General features: G+C 40.6%; 1 protein-coding gene across 1 annotated transcript in view; it reads right to left on the reverse strand.

Moving 5' to 3' along the window:
• Positions 1-17,389, reverse strand: part of Zir (dedicator of cytokinesis) — a 79,687-nt gene that overhangs the window by 19,315 nt on the left and 42,983 nt on the right. Inside the window, exons 24-35 of the mRNA XM_080277998.1 lie at positions 16,298-16,446; positions 13,661-13,839; positions 12,449-12,582; positions 9,490-9,513; positions 8,329-8,517; positions 7,259-7,452; positions 4,950-4,954; positions 3,159-3,382; positions 2,610-2,744; positions 2,113-2,265; positions 571-729; positions 175-280 (exon numbers count right to left, since the gene is read on the reverse strand). Of these exons, the coding sequence (XP_080134124.1) occupies positions 175-280; positions 571-729; positions 2,113-2,265; positions 2,610-2,744; positions 3,159-3,382; positions 4,950-4,954; positions 7,259-7,452; positions 8,329-8,517; positions 9,490-9,513; positions 12,449-12,582; positions 13,661-13,839; positions 16,298-16,446 (1,651 nt within the window). The remainder of the gene's footprint in view (positions 1-174; positions 281-570; positions 730-2,112; positions 2,266-2,609; positions 2,745-3,158; positions 3,383-4,949; positions 4,955-7,258; positions 7,453-8,328; positions 8,518-9,489; positions 9,514-12,448; positions 12,583-13,660; positions 13,840-16,297; positions 16,447-17,389) is intronic.

Consider the following 17,389-nt stretch of genomic DNA (forward strand, 5'->3'; position numbering starts at 1 on the left):
GAATTTTCAGAAACTCATAATTAACATATTGAGAGCTGCACTGCATTATACTTTACATATACTGGTTGGTGTTGTAATTCCAAAATCAACATATTTGTCTTAACAATGAATTGCCGATGACAGCGTTAACAAGTCTTCTATGCCACCTAGAATATGGCACTCAGTTACACTCACCTATTCTGTACATCAGGTCAAGAAGCATCTCTGGATCCTCCTGGTATTCCTTCATCTTTACTGTGTCAGACAGGATCATGTGTAAATTGAACACCAGGTCTTTTACCTGTAACAATATGACTTCTGTACTAATAAAATAAATGCTCAGTAAAATGATTTGATAATAAAAGATGACAGCACAACTACACAGGGTACACTTAACACTTGATATAAAATTAATACCGTAACTGTAAATGTAAAAAGTTAAAATACAATAACAGGTTCTTGCTTTACCAAAAGCTGGGATGTGTCAGGTTCGGAGTTTAGGTTCCCACAGACCAGAATTATTATAGTACACACAACAAAATTTTAGCAACATCTGCAAGGTTAAATACTGTTATCTGTTTGGTAACTGACCTGCTCAGGAAATGAAGTATCCTGGAGGTCAGCATCCTCCTCAGCATAGGTGAGGATGGTCTTGAGGGAACGGCGCAGGAACGCTTCATTGAAGGTTTGCCATGTTCCCACTAGTGAACTTAGTGACATGGTGACCTGCATCTTCACACGGGCAAAATTCTGTTTGGGTGGTACAAGAATGCCTTACTGAAAAGTTCTAAAGTATGAAGAGATAATTAACACAAAATGAAGACAAATGAGTACTGGTTAACCCTTTCACTACAATGTCTTATTCATGCTACCATCACAGTGTAATGCTATATGGTAGTGAGACCTGGGTGGCAAAGGAAGAGGATATTCATAGGCCCAAACATACAGAAATGACAATGATTAGGTGGGTGTGTGCTAAGTCCTTGAATGTGAGGCCCAGGCACATTAGGTTTATGACAGAAGGTTAAGATTGGAGAGTATCGGTGCTGTGATGAGGAGGGGTAGATGACAGCTGGGTGTGGAGGGTGAGAGGTGTGAACGAAGAGTTGAAAGAAAGGATGGGACTAGAGTGTACTGGTGTTGTGATAAGGAGAGGTAGATTGAAATGGTTTGGGCAAATGGAGAGGATGGAGGATGATAACTGGATGCAGAAAGGAGAAGTGTGAACAGTGGGGGTGGGGTTGTGACAGGCAGACCAAAAAAGACCTGGGACAAGGTCACAGAGTGTGACCTCAGGGAAAAGCAACTGAATAGGAAGGCTGCCAGAGATTGAGCAGCATGGACAACCACCATTAGGTGACCAAGGCTGACACATGCATGCATGTTGGAGCCTTTATAAATGAAACAAAATGAAACAAAATATCAGAGTACTCCATTCAGTCAGGGAAAGACCCCTTCTAGTAAGAGTGTGGATGGGGAATGCTTCTAATTTGAGAAATTATTCTGAAACTCAATAAAAATTACTGGAGGTTACGAAAAGATAATATAAAAGATGCCATCATTCTGAAAGGGTTAAAGGTATACCTAATATGATGGTAATATACTGATCATAATTTTGTCAGTAATGTTACACCTGATAACCTTACGCTCTCGCTGTATTATAAATATGATCTGACTGATTAATATGAGATCTTGGTACTTTATCCAATGTTCAAGGTAGGGGAGACCAAGTGAATAATTATATAAATGCTAAGTCAAATGTACGTACAGTCCACGTTAAAAGTTCACCTACTATTTAGAGTGTGTCTATCAGTTTGTTGCATGATGCATCATGTCAATGAGAATCACCTACAGAGAAACACCTTTAGCCAGTGACAAGCAGAAGAGGTAAAATATTAGGTAAACTTTGTCAATGGTTGCGGTTGCTGTAAATTTGTAAGGCTAACTGTCAAAGAGCACAGAAAGAAAACAAGCAAGATGGCAGGGATTTTGCTGTAGACTGTTCCATGAACCACTCCACTTATCTGGAAATAGCAAGAATTACAAAAAATATATATACAATTGAAATGAAGGGATAAAAAATACAGAAAATTCAATACTGGTAGACAGTATTTAGATGCACACCACACTCACATTGCCAATTTCAAAGTTGTGACGCATGAGGAGGTAGAGGGATGCAGCAGCGTGGGAGCGGACAGTGCGGATACGTGAAGAGCAGTGTTTGAGCAGCTGCAAACACAGGTCCGCACACTGCTCAGTCTCCTCGTCAAATAGCAGGCTGGGGAACTGAAAATAGTATATCGTTTTTAGGTCAACACTTCATCGCTAAAAATCATCATCATCATCACCTTGGCCTTTTTTTCTCAGTTATGGATGAGGCAAAGTAGGATCCAGAACACAAGGAAAGAGAAAGTACAGAAGTGAGGGAATTACTATCATCATCATCTTGTTCTTTTTTTCCTCCTAAATGATGGGGGAGGTAGGATGAAAAAAAAAATGGGAGAGATTACATACAAAAATGAGGAACCATCGTCATCGTCATCATCATCATCATAATTCTGTAGTGCAGCTAGTTTCCTGAAAAACTACCTAATTAATAAATAAATAAATAACCACACACAGCTGCATACCTTTGCTACCAGTGCCCGCTGTGAGTTGAACATGTTGGTGAGTGTGGTGGTGGATTGATTTGAGGCCAGAGAATGAAGCAGCACCCTCAGCACCACAGACAACAGCCCTTGAAGGTGCTCAGCTGTTGTTAACACCTGAAAAAAAAAATGGAGAAAAACACTAATAACATGTGGGGAAAAAGTCTAAGAAAACATACCTCACTGATAAAATTATGAACTGGGCACTGGCCAATGATTGTGGGGGGGAAAAAAAAAAAAAAAAAAAAAAACTTTTTCTGATGGCATCTCATACCAACACCAGGTCTCCTCTATCTTCTTTGTAAATCAGAGGTATATTCACTCTTTTCCAGTCTACTGCCAGTTCGCCTTTGGTCAATGAGCAGTCCATAACAATATTGTGGACTGGCTGCACTAACTATTCTGCACATTGTATTAGGATCAATCCAATCATACCATCTAGTCTCCTTGTCTTCCTCTCAACCAAATCCTTCAGTATCAGTAATATCTAGTTTCTCTCAACTACTGAGCATGCATGTGTGACTGACTGACCTGTACAATATTCTCCAATGTGTCAAGAATGACCATATTGGCCTCAGCTGCCAGGTGCCCCTCCACTGTGCCGGGCTCTTGATGTAGGTCATGTGAGTGAGGGTGCTGGGAGTGGAGGGAGGTGCGGTCTGAGTCGTGGCTGTGGTGCTGCTGGTTGCGCCAAGGGAACGATTCCTTGCGCCATCGCAGCTTCTCTCCGCCAGATGGAGAGGGTGGGTTGCGGTCTATGTTTAGATAAAAAAAGAAATAAAATTTGCTACAAAATAAAAAACTGAGAAAAGAAAAAGAATGATAAGAAAAATGAAAAAGAGATGAGGAAGAAAATAAGACAGTAATAACCTAGCCAAACTTGGTGAGGAGAAAGAGAAGAAGGAATACAGAGTAATATAAAGTACAAAGAAGAAGAAGAAGAAGAAGAAGGAGGAGGAGGAGGAGGAGGAGGAGATCATTTGACCCAATCCCAATTTATCTCTTTGGAAGGAAAGGAAGAAGAAGCTTGTAAGCAATAACAAGCAATAAAGGAGCAGATTTTAGACTCACCCTCCATTTATTAGCTCAAAGGTTTCAGTGCATATTTAGCTTTCCAGGCACTAAATCCTGCGAGGCTATTACTCTGAAGGCTAAAATTACACAATCATGGAGGAAAAGACTTAAAAGACAAAAATGGCAGGAAACAATATAAAAGGCTGTAATATCAGAAGACAAAAAGAACCTGCTAGATGACATGAAGCAAAAGAAGGAAGCTATAATAAAAGAAGCATGGGAAGAATAGTTTTAAATACCTGGTAATAAAATGATGCTTTACACATACAGCAGAAAAGAAAAGAAAATACATTACTAAAAACTTAATACTGTACTGCAGTCAGTCCGTACTTAAAATCAAGAATGTGACAGGGCAAACTGCTACTTTAAATTAATCAACCCTATGGAAGATATACAGCACTTCTGGTTCATGAACGAAAACTAATTACTGTATATGTACTCACTTCAAAACAACTTTATAATGAATCACAAGCACCTTAGCGTTAAGAAAACGTGTTACTTCACCAGCAACTTAATAACGGAACAACTCTAGTAAACCAACTTTAAGCAAGGATTAACTGTAGTAACAATGCAAGCAAAACAAAGATATAATGAAGGTAGGGCTACTTAGGATAACACAGACAGCTGGTGTGCACAACAGGAAAACTCCCTGCAGAATGATCCTAAAAACAAAAGAGGTGCTGTACAATACTGCAAATCCTCATTACAGGTCTATTAACATCCTTTTTAATCTTTTTTTTATTTGTCAACATGTTAACACCAAAGGCAACAGAAACATCAGACAGCCTCTTCCTCTGGTCGGGCTGGGTCAGGTGTCCAAAAAAAAGAGCAAAGATCACACAGAGCACATGTGCAGCCAGAGTGCGGGGAGAGGGTAGGCTCAACTGGGGCAGAAATGCTCAGTGGACTGTGATGACACCCCGCGCAGACATGTGATAGCAATACATCTTAGACAGATACAATCCTCACTCTCTCTATCACCTGCTGTGTTGTGTGAATTCCAACTGTAATTTTATGCCTCATGCCGCATTCTGCTTATCATTGGCCGAGTAGTATGACTCTGAAACATAAATTGGGGCCTCCCGCCACGTTATGTCCATCATCACTGCGTAGTCAGGTGCTGTAAAAAATGAGCAGCTTCCTCTGACCGCGTTATATCTATTTTTTTCCGCGTTGTGACATCTTTGGGACAGAAAATGGCATCTCCCATGTTATGTGAGATTTGTGCTCGGTAATCGTGTGTTACACAAGCACTTGTTGTATTTATCAATCTTAATCCTAAGTCTAAACCATGTCCCATCTTTGCCAACCCATAGTCTCTAACATTAAGTGAGTGCTTTGCCCCCCCAAAAGCACCAAATTGATTTTTTTCAATTTTTTTAACCTCAACACTAGTTCCATGAAAACTGATGGTAATTGTTCTTGTGTCATTCAGTATTCTTTAAATTTTGCCCATATTTATAAATGGCCTAGCTGGTTCTTGTCCTCACATGAAAGAATTTATGCTCCTGGAAATCCAATACCCCCACCAGTAACCTTTTTCACTGTCACCTTGTTGTCTCACTTTCATGTATGACAGACTCTTCGTAACTTGATTTTTCTTTTTTAAGTGAAATCTCTTAGCTTAAGGTATTGTATCTCAAAAACAGTTACAGTATTCTCCTTGGACCCAAGACCACAGGATATGAATGTGTGGGTTGTGCCAGCTGCTGTCTCCCTTTCTTGATATACACACAGTGGTTAATAAAAAAAACACTATCACCATTCGTACACAATGTTAAGTTTCTTTCCATCCTCCATTTCTCCTCTTGTTTCCTTATTATCCACGCTTACAAATATTAAAACACTCTAACCTGATGCAGTCCATAAGGGTTTAAATCCGTGAGTCTGTTAGGGTTTACTGCTCATATAATGCTTCTTAGAGAAAAGTTACTGGTCACTATGACCTCAATGTCTGGACTGAATGGCCTAGCTCAGGGACCCTACACTTCTAATAGGGCAATAAATGAGAGGATGATGGATGGATGGATAAAAACTACACTATACTCTGCCCAAACAATATTAACAATGAAACTAAAGCTGCAGTGGACTTTGCAATTGCTGTTACAGGAAGCTTTGGTTTACTTCCATTAAGTACAGTTCAGTATCTGTTTCAATGCATTTTCTCAATCAAAGTCAAATATGTAACTTACCTGCTAATGCCTGTCTGTATTTTCAGGTAATTTCTGGCAGTACGGTACTTTGGGGAAAAGTGATACTGAGGAGAAACGGGGAATGGTTGGGAGGTAAGAACAAAATTCAGTTTTCCTTTGGTTGCCCCAATACATACATACATAATCCATGCAGTGCACTATGAGGTGCCATCATCTGGACACATCTAACTCTTAAATATACAATTACCAACATGCTCCCAGTAATGTTCTGTATCACACAGGATACCAAAGAAGCTGTTTCTAGAGCTATTTTATGGTAATAAAAAAATAAAAAAACAAAACTACTGATAATATTCAACCCCTTCCTCTCACCTGCATGCATGCGAAATAATGAGTAGTACTCCCCATTCATATTATAATGAAAGGATGGTGCATGATGAGATTCTGTGTTTTGGGGGTAAATTCCATAAAGGTTCATACATTCCTGAGGAATGTGTTGACTGACAAGAAGTACTGGTACTGCATGGAATAGGTGTTGCATGAGAAAGGTAGCAGATGAAGAGGAATTGTCTGGGAAGAGAGAGAGATTTGCATGAGAAAGGTAACAAGAAGAAACACTGCAAGGGACAATGACAAAGAAGACCTGTCACAAGAGAAAGGTAACATGAAGAAAGATTGCAAGGGATAACAGAGAAGCTTTGCAAGATAAAGTAACATGAAGAAACACTGCAAGGGATAACAGAAGGGTGTTGCAAGAGAAAGGTAAGCTGAAGAAACCTGTAAAGGATAACAGAGAGGCTTTACAAGAGCAAGGTAACATGAAGAAACACTACAAGGGATAACAGAAAGATGCTGCAAGAGCAAGGTAACACAAAGAAACACTGGAAGGGATAACAGAGGTGTTGCAAGAGAAAGGCAACATGGAGATGCATTGCAAGGAATAGCATTGAGGTGTTGCAAGAGAAAGGTAACATGAAAAAGCACTGTAAGGGAAAACAGACACGTTGTAAGAAAAAGGTAACAGATGAAATGCGCTGCCACGATGACAGACAGGTTTTGCAAGGGAAATATAACGTGAAGAAGCACAGCAAGGGATATAAAGAGGTATTGTGAGAGAAAGTTACATAAAGAAGCTGACATACAAGGATAACTGGCCTGGTGGTAAGGGGTGTGTGGGGAACTATACTCTGTCCACTTTAGCTTGGCCTAAAATTGCCATCTCTCCATGATGAATGCTGAGCTGCAATGAAAGATTAACAAGATATACGATGCTTGTCATGAAAACATGTTACGGAAAGGACGCAGAACTGCAGTACTGTCTTATTCGCCACTGAGGTACAGGAAATGAGCTGCAAAAGGACGAAAACCTCTGCCACGTCAAGGTGGACGAACTATAGAAGCCACCCACCTTGAACGTAGAACTGAGACAAGCCAACAACAGTGTGAGGGGCTGTGGCAGCGCTGTTACCTCGGCGGCGAAGCATCATCTCCGAGCGTGCTGAGTTCTGCCCCATGATGGCCTCCTCCAGGCGGGTCTTCATGGCTTCCTTATCCTGTCGGCTGGTGCGTGGGCCCCCTCGCTGCCATCGCCGTTTACCCTGACACATCACTACATTTAGTCACTTACAACAATAAATACATCATCATCATCATCAACATGGCCACAACCTCGCTGTTGCTGCAGTTTACCTTGACATTTGATCACAATTCGTCACACATGACAAGTAAAATTAATACACCATCAATATGGCTTCTTTGTCCTGGTGGCTGGTGGACAGGCCACCTCGCTGCTATCACTGCTTACCTTTTAACATCACTACACTTTGTCACATCTATTCATTTACAGTATATCAATCAATCAATCATCTTTAATATTCTTACTTATACATAAATACTGTACTGTAGCTTATGGGTTGTGAAGAGCAAATGCTCTGTAGGGGTGAGGGCAATATGTTCTGTCACTGGATAAGCAACTCATCCCAACTCAATGCTTCAAACATGGGTATAGGTGTGGAAGATTTATGTGGTGTAGGGTGAGAAGCGCATGTGGAAACTGCAATGAACTGGCTCTTTGTGCTGGAGAGGGACGCTTTCATGCGGTGGCACTGATATACCTGAGCGACTCCACTTCCTAGTTAAGCAAACATCCCTCAACTCCCTCGCCATCGCCCAAAAGGAGGATTGTAAACTGCAGGAGGAGGAGCCCTGTGGCTTGCAGCCCAATGGATTCATGTCCAGAGATGTCTGGGCCCACAACTACAATGGTAGGGAACATAAATTTTCTAAAAAATTCATACAACCAAAAAAACTTCTAATCCTGACCATGGTCAGGATAATTAAAGCTGTCCAAACCACAATAGGTTTAACATTTTCCCTGTACTTAAATCAAGATTCATTTATAAAAAGTACATATGATGGGGAAAAAAAAAAAAAATGCTCCTGGGTTCAATGGGTTAATAATTGCTTCAGCTCACCTTGTACTCAAAACATGACACAGCAATATAGAGTACATCCAGCAGCTGGTGCAGGCGGGTATGAGAGAGGTCTGCCAAGGTGTGCCTCAGGGTGCTGCCATCTGCTGCCCTCAGCACCCACAACAGACACATCAGTAGGTTACGCGTGGTCTCAGAGCTCAGGGGACATTTGCGGGACTGCTGCTGGGGCTGTGGGGTAAAATGCTAGTGAGTTGTTGGCTCCATGGCATTGTGCCCAGGATCTTATGTGTTCTCTGTGCCTGAAATCATCCAGGTTCCATGTACATTATAGCTACTGGAGTATTTTTCTATACATAACAGTAGGGTAACATGAGGAGAGTGATGGAGACAAACACTAGTTAGGGACAAAAACTTTATTCCTAACTATTTCTGCCTATGAGCACCCTTAATAAATCAAGAAGCTCATTGGTGAAACCATTCAAGAATAAAAATTTTGCCCTTAACACTGGCTTGATGGTACTTTTCTGATGATGTGTGTACCCTAAGTCTAGGGTTTGAATCCATGCCATGCTGGATAAAAGTGAGTATTGGTAGTATGTCCTTTCATATACTTTTATAATGTTTGTACCCTGGTGGTTCTACTGATGACATACACAGACTTGAACACACACAGATATAACCAATACAACACCTAAACTCTCTTCAGCATCACTCTTCCTAAAGACATCTTCCCCATTCTGGCTTTAGTTCTCCCTCCAAGGAGAAAGTCAGGTTCTAGAGTCTAATATGGACTGATCCATGTCTCTCTACATCACTCTCCTAAAACTGCTCTGATGTTTCAAAGTATGGTAACAATCTTTTGCTGGCTGCACTCATAATCCATCTTGAGACTCTATACAATCACATACAAGATGGGATATAAGCTAGTCACAGAGTACTGTAAAAAATCATGGGTTATTCAGACATACCATACACACAGTATTTCAATGCATTTGTCATCATGAAGACTGTAGCTATAATAACAATATTTACTATAATTATTAATAACCATATAAAAAGGGCAAAGTGAAGTTTCCAATGCTTACACAACACTTTTCTAAAAAGGGTTCTTTTATTATACAGTATTATATAATCTCAAAATGTCCACAACCTTGTCATCTTCACAAACAAAAACAGATGAGTGATGAGATGGACACTTACATTCTCCATCTCCTCTTCTGCTGTCTGCGTGCAAGTTCAGTGCAATAAGTATTAATTGTGCATAGCCTTCACTGTGTATTCAGCAGGTGATGATTTAGTGTTACCAGGGAGATCAACTAGTTCACAGCTTCCTGTATATGTCCAACATGCTTATATACTCCCCCTCCCTTTTTCTGTAGCTTTAGTTTCATTAAAAAAAAAAAAAAAAAAAAATCCTCTCATTACAGTATCATCTACACATGTTAAAGCAATATGACATACAGCAGTAACACTATAAAGCTTGTGTGATGCTGGCAAAACTTCCATCCAGTATAGTGGATGGTATGTATCAACAGATGTAGCAACTACTGTATGCTTCTTGTTTACAATACTAGATACTGTACATTAACACTCTTGGAATCACCTAATTATAATTTTATAAAACTGTTGCTTGCACAGACTGAAGCACACAGAATGGCCAGAAATTGCAGAGATGTTTTTTCCCTAAAGACAGTCTTTACCACAGTTGCTGTTACACATTTACCAGTATTAAAAAAAAAAAAAAATGACACAATGAAATTGAGAAAATGCCAATGTAGTGTTTTCAAATCAATGGTAAAAGAGGGCATAACTAAAAATGAAAAGGCAATTATGGTACACTCGTGTGACTGATTCCACGGGTGTTAATAAATGGTTTCAATCTACCTCCTAACTTCTATGATACATAATGGTAACAGTGTTAAGCGTGATATTCAAGTTTGGCCCTGAGGTAGCAATCGTACTTCTAAGCATGATATGTTGGTAAATCATTACTGCAATTTACTCACAGTTACCATTTGATCTGCATAAACTGTACTGGTAATCTACATGAGACACACTACTTGTGACTGTAAAGGTAAGTTCACTGAAGTTCCATGAAGACTGGTTTGGTGTATGAGGGTAAATACCACCAGTATCCACCCAGCCAACAGGTAGCAGTTTTGTACTCTACCCTTTCAAACTCCTCCAAATTACCCACACAATGCTATCCCTCATTCTAGGATCAGAATTAGTGATCATGATACTGAGTAGAACTTTATACTCATGGGGAAACGAAGCTCCAAAGCACTTTTTCCTTACTAGCTTATTTCACTATATAGCCAGTTACGACAGTATTCTCCTGTATGTTACCAATGCGAATTATAGTAATATCAGAAAAATTTAAATAACATATCCATTCTACGGGATCCTTGTAGGCAGCATGTGTTAGGAGTGTAATGCTGTATGATAGTGAGACCTAGGCAGTAAAGGAAAGGGATATTCATAGCCTCAAATGTACAGAAATGACAACGATTAGATGGATGTGTGGTGCATCCTTGACTGTGAGGCCTGGCAGAGCTAGGATTACAATTGTAGAGCTGAGAGGAAGGATGGGACCGGAGTGTACAGTACTTATGCTGTAATGAGGAGGGGTCAACTGAGATGGTCTGGACATGTTCAGAGGATGGAGGATGACAACTGGGTGTGGACAGTGAGCAATATGAATGTTGGGGGTGGGGTTGCGAGAGGCAGAAAGAAAAGACCTGGGTCACAGAGTGTGACCTCATGGATCCTTATGGATAAGGGACTGAATACAGAGGCGGCCAGGGATTAAGCAGTGCGGAGAGCTGCCATTAGGTGACCAAGGCCGACCCATGCAAGCATGTTGGATCCTTCACGAACAATACGAATGATGATGTGATACGAGAATACAGTATTCAGGTATTATACATAAAATAAACAGGTAAAGAAGAGGTGTTAGGAAACCTCCTAAGCTCATGAGATGACTCTTGGTGTCCAGAATGCTATATCTATATAACGTGCTGATGCCTTGCCACCTACACCCAACACAAAGATGAAATGCTGTAACAACAAAGCCAGCAGCCACACATTATAGATGTTAATGGCATATATTCTCATCCCTTATGGAGCCTACCTAGCACCTCTTTTTCAGCAATTTATTTCTGGATATGGCTGGTTAATATACTTCTGCATGTTATCTATGGAGGGTGAGGGACTGACGAAGAGAGTGTATGTGAGTGAGGTGGAGAGGGGGAGAGGGAGAGAGAGGGGCCGAGGATGAGATGGAGGGATGGAGTGGAGAGGTATATGAGAGAGGGGGGTGTGAGTTGGGAGCACGGCAGTGAAATGGCAGGGGACAGGGCAACGTGGAGGCGATTTGTTTGTGGCCACCTCGTACAGGATTGGGGCGTCTGGCAATAGATAGATCGAATAGATGTTATCTATTCAAAGTGGCGATATAAGAAGGATTTATGAAACATGGAGAAGGGCAGTAAGGTGTAGCAAGTACAACAAATTGCTTAGGAAGAGGTGTTAGGGGGATTCCATAACCAACGAGAATATGGGACAAAGGGCACTATGGACAAAATGGCTGATTACCAGCAGTGCACCACAGGGAGGAGAGTCTGGCCAGTTCAGGTGGGAGACCCTTGCACCATCCTGTGGAGCACCTGTTTCTAGATTTGAAAAAAAAAATAAAAAAATAAAAAAATACAGGCTGTCCCTGTTATTATAAGACATGGATTTGTTCATCACAACTTTTTCTGTAAATCTGGTACTGAATATTACAGTAAACGGAGATAGAACACCAGTCTCATGGATAACACTGGATAATTAATGGGCAATATTGCTCCAATTTATTGCAGAATAAGTCACAAAAAGAACATCAAAACTGGAGTCTTAAAACAAGGACATACTGTATTTACTCAACACAGTGTACAGTCTTTAGCTACTGCAATTCTCTCTTTGACCTAATGGCTATGTTCAGATGGTACCCTCATTACCATCATGACTGTGTAGCAGACAGTGGTTGGCCAGAGCCATATTTTTTTGGTCTAAAAAAAAAAAAAAAAAAAAAAAAAAAAAAACTATCAATAACCCTTTTACATTCCTATCAAATGCATTACTAAAACAAAGCCATGAGAGAAGTCTATTATCTCACCCCTTGCAAGACATCATAGTCACTTTCCCGATTGGCAAACATAGGCGAGCCAGCAATGGCCAGTGCAACATTCTGCTGGATGTAACTTGTTCCAGTGTCACTCTCATCACTCAGGGAAGACATTGGGTTGCGGTCTGTACAGAGAAAACTGACAATTAGCTACAAAACAATATTACACTCACTACTAACATGGACTGAAAAATTACTCTTCCTGGAAGTACAGTACACTCTTCATGCTGATTAAAAGCACTCCTACTGGGATTACTGGTGGTGATGAGGTTAAAGGCAAACAACGGCCTGGTAACAATGAGACTTTTTTTTTTTTTTAATGCAAGAAAGAAGGAACCAAAGGCCAAGGGCCTGCAAACTGTCAGCTTATCATTTCAGTCAAAGTAAGTATGTATCAAAAGCATGACTGAATATCCTACAGGGGAAAATCTTGACAAAAGGAACTCCACACATTTCGGTCCCTCTAACTACATAAATGAAACAGCTCTTGAAGTAGGGGGTACAAAACCCTAAAATACAAACATCAAATTTTATGAGAGTACAAAGAATATAAAAAAAGGTAAACTATTGTAAAGACAAAAAGAGACCATGCAAAACCAGTTCAACTACAGAAAATGATAAACAAGAAGAAAATTGAAGATATCCAAATGTTTCATGATGAGCAGAACTAAAAAACCTTCAAGACATAGATGACATAAAAAATGTAACATACAATGAGGTTTTACTGCAGAAGAAAACTGGATGAATTATACCTACATATGGAAAAATTGTTTATTCAGATGATACAACAATTTTTATCTGACTTGGACTCACTTCAGGACACATACCTCAAAAGTATCCAAGTTGGACTAAAGCTGCTGCACAGTGTTTTCTGAATAAACATGTTTTCTTTGTGTAGGTACAGTACTTCCATCTGAACATAACTGTGAAGTAAGATGTCATCATCCAATACTTTATTGCCCCAACTGGAGACTAGGAGCCTGGGAACAGGCAACTTACTTCAGATATTTCAGGTGTGTGATTCTTTGCTCACACATGAGTGGATATTAGCAGTAACCCATAACCACCCCTCAGATGCAATCCATCAGGGGCCACCTCCAGCTGAAGTGTCTTAACCCACTAAACTACCAGGCATCATCCACTTGGTTATATGGTCACCACATCACATAGCGCAACATAAAAATGCTCCTTTGATCTACGAACATTTAGGCAGGGCAAAGGTGTGCAGCTGTGGCAGAGCATCAATGACCACACTGATGAGAGGCAGGTAAAGAGCAGCCACACGGGACTTGGCCTCAGGTTCGGCATAGCGCTCGTCTGTGTCATGGCTCGTCAGGAGGTTACGCACGGTGTTCACTGCTCGACCATGGATGGTGGGATTGCTGAGGAGCAGAGAAAGCAGTTGTATTCCATTAACTTTAACCTGGCCTAAAATTGCTCTCCAGTCTGAATGCTGGGCTGTAACAAGAGAATAACACAGCACTAGAAAACAGTGTTAGGTATGAAGAAATCCTATGGAATGGATGCGATGCCAAAGAATTTTCTTATTCTGCCACTCAGCTATGGGAAATAAGGTGCGTGTGGATGAAAAGCTCAGTTCAATTATGGTAAATTAACTATGGCAGGGTATCCATGCAGCATATGGGTTATAAAAGTTTGTGTCATGGTTTATCACTGTGCTCACTGCTCACCCATGGGTGGTGGAACTGCTAGTTATACAACGCAAAGAAAACAATTAAAAATCCAGCATCCATGAACTAGATATATAATGGCGGGGTCTGTGTTGTGTGCTGATTTGTTCTTCTCACTCTTTATAACTAGCTACTCTACCACACTGTGCATGGCTGAGGAAGAGACATCACGCCATGCACAGTGTGGTAGAGTAGCTAGTTATAAAGAGTGGGAAGAACAAATCAGCAAAGCATCCAAGCACCAACAACGCAAAATACAAACTCAAGAACAATCCACTATGCCCTCACTGTAATGGAGCTCTTCACACTACAACACACTTACTCAACTCATGCACCTCACTTTCGGAACAGAGACAATCATTCAACGTAACCTTAGCAAAAGATCTCCGGGACCTCTTTGTTGAAGTAGCTGGTTTCTGGAAGTCTGCTGGGTTCATGCCTATAGTAGCCGCAGCGAGAAATGAACGCTGTGGTGGGGCAGCCGGGATGACCGGGGATTCCCCCACTGTAGCCATATCCACATGTCACCGACCATCGGCCACCGCTGCAGCCCCGCTCCATGATCCTTACCCTGTGTCTCTGGCTTTCTCTTTCTCTCTTGGTTTCTATATAAACTGGTGTATTTCCGAAACTAATTATGAAATTATTATGACTTTTGTTCCACACCACCACTGAGGTAAAAATCAAGGAGAGTTTTCCGTATAAAGGTTTCCCCCCCCCTCCTAAATGTGGCATATGAGCGGGGGAGTGCGGCCTTGCCGATACCTCCGCCTGACCTATAATTATACACTCGCCAGAACTGACCTCCCCTCAGACAAGGGGGGGGAAACCTTTATACAGAAAACTCTCCTTGATTTTTACCTCAGTGGTGGTGTGGAACAAAAGTCATAATAATTTCATAATTAGTTTTGGAAATACACCAGTTTATATAGAAACCGAGAGAGAAAGAGAAAGCCAGAGACACAGGGTAAGGATCATGGAGCGGGGCTGCAGCGGTGGCCGATGGTCGGTGACATCCCACCTCTATGGTCGGTGACATGTGGATATGGCTACAGTGGGGGAATCCCCGGTCATCCCGGCTGCCCCACCACAGCGTTCATTTCTCGCTGCGGCTACTATAGATGAGCCCGAGGCCATACCATCAACAACAGAAATTATAAGGGTTTGTGTCAACACTGCTCAGCAGAAAATTATACATTGTACTGTACTAGAAAATTACTCAATTGTTTACATCATTCGTATATAGGAATACTGTATGCATGAACAACTTCAAAACAATTAAATTCTGTATTAATCTGGTATCTCTTTCCTAGACAATTAAAACTTTCTATAATCAGTCTCTGTGTGTACTACTCTCATACAGTATTCTCCTACTCATTATTTAGCATAACCCATTCTCTCCTTCACTTCCACTATAACTGCATCATCGGCCAACAACTAGTGATGAACATTTTCACATTTTAAACTCAATAACTTTGGTGAACTATACTCACATTTTTGTATAACTGAGGCTAATTACTTCATCTTTGCTCATAAAAGCAGTCTGTTTAAATCATGAACTTCACTTCTACAATTCAAAATATTTATTAAACAAAACTTTTTTTTAGGTGGTGTGCATAACCAATTATCCAACTACATCTGCATAACATCCTTTCCAGTACAGTGCTCCCTTAACATCCACGGGGGTTAGACACCCGCATATGTTAAAAATCCACGGATATCTCCTGCCCCTCTTAAAAACACTCCCGGCCCCCACATTTCCATACATAAATAAAGAAAAACCTTATGGGTAGGTTTACAACCACTTTATTGAATACAAAAACACTAAAAAAGTTAAAAACAAGATAAAATGCTTTAGTGAATCCAGCTCTGGTACTGTATCCACCAGTGGATACTTAAAACCGTTTATGTTATATCCACTGGCGGATATTTAAAACTGTGTATGTTAATAATGCGGATGTTACGGGACAACTGTATATTTGTGCTGCTACTGTATGATTTTATTCATCTTAAGAAAGGCCTCTCCAAGTGAAGGGGTTTATTAATGCTATATCTAAGCCCTCCAGTTTGTCCCTAGCTGAATAAAACTGTCACAAGATGGATAGATGGTAAATAAACTAATCCCTAAGGCCACAGGGTTATTGCTCACTTGATTTCTAGCGCAGCAGACAAGTCAGAGAGAACCAGGCCAACCAGGAAGTGTTGGCGACGGAATGAACTGGACAGAATCATGAATGCACTGCGGTTGCCGCCAAACACTGTTGATATGAACGATGACTGGCTTGTAGTTGACCCAATCTGTAACACAACACAAAAGAAAATATAAATTCAACTGATACCACACTGATTCTATGTGGTAGCTAATGTGAAGCACATTTTCAAAGAAAAACACCAAAAAAATCTGCAGATGTTTAGGCTTAACAGTAGGTGCATGGATTTCAGGGCTCAAACAGTGAATGTTTCTATCAGGTTGAGCCACGATTCTGGAGGTCTGAATAGTGAATGAATCAGTGTGTGGCCATTTGCTGAACAGTTCTCTCATTATTATATTTTTTCCTTTTCCTGTCGTTCTGTACCCTACCTCACCCCACCTGCAGTCGAGAAAGAGCCAAGATGATGATAGGTTTTCAAGGTTGAGTCAGGTGTCCAGGGGCTTTCCTGGTGTATGAATAAGTATCTGACTCCTTTCACTGAGCAAACTGTTGATAGTTTTCCTTTTTTGTGTGTGTGTATTCTCTTTCCTTGTTTTCTGAATCCTACCTCACCTAATCTTTAGGTAGGAAAAAGAGGTTTGGATGACAATTATGATGTGTTTCTGATGCTGACTATTGTACACTGATATAAAATTCACATTAATAATATACCATACTTTAAGGTGCAATATGGGAAGTAAAGCAATAAGGAAAACATGTTGAAAAGATTTTTATGCCAATAAGAATAGTCCCATGAGTTTTCAGTTACCCTGGCATGTGCTGTAAACCTGCCAGTCATGCTATGTTTTTTCCTGGCCTAATGCTGATGAATGTCGCTCATAACAGATCACAGGTGGATGGGTCACTTTTATAACTTAGTGCTGCACTAGCAAGTTTGGCCTCTGAGTGTCCATTAACTGAACTGGGTGCATGTACCGAGGGGCTGCTCACATTATATTATTATTCTGTCATGAGAAATAGTAAATCTGCTCTATGGTAAATGTAATTCCCACAAATGGAATAATGACCAATAATCATAAATACACAAA

Source organism: Coenobita brevimanus, chromosome 71 (genome assembly GCF_032717465.1).
Source record: "Coenobita brevimanus isolate Jiangsu-jjx chromosome 71, ASM3271746v2, whole genome shotgun sequence".
NCBI lineage: Eukaryota > Metazoa > Arthropoda > Malacostraca > Decapoda > Coenobitidae > Coenobita > Coenobita brevimanus.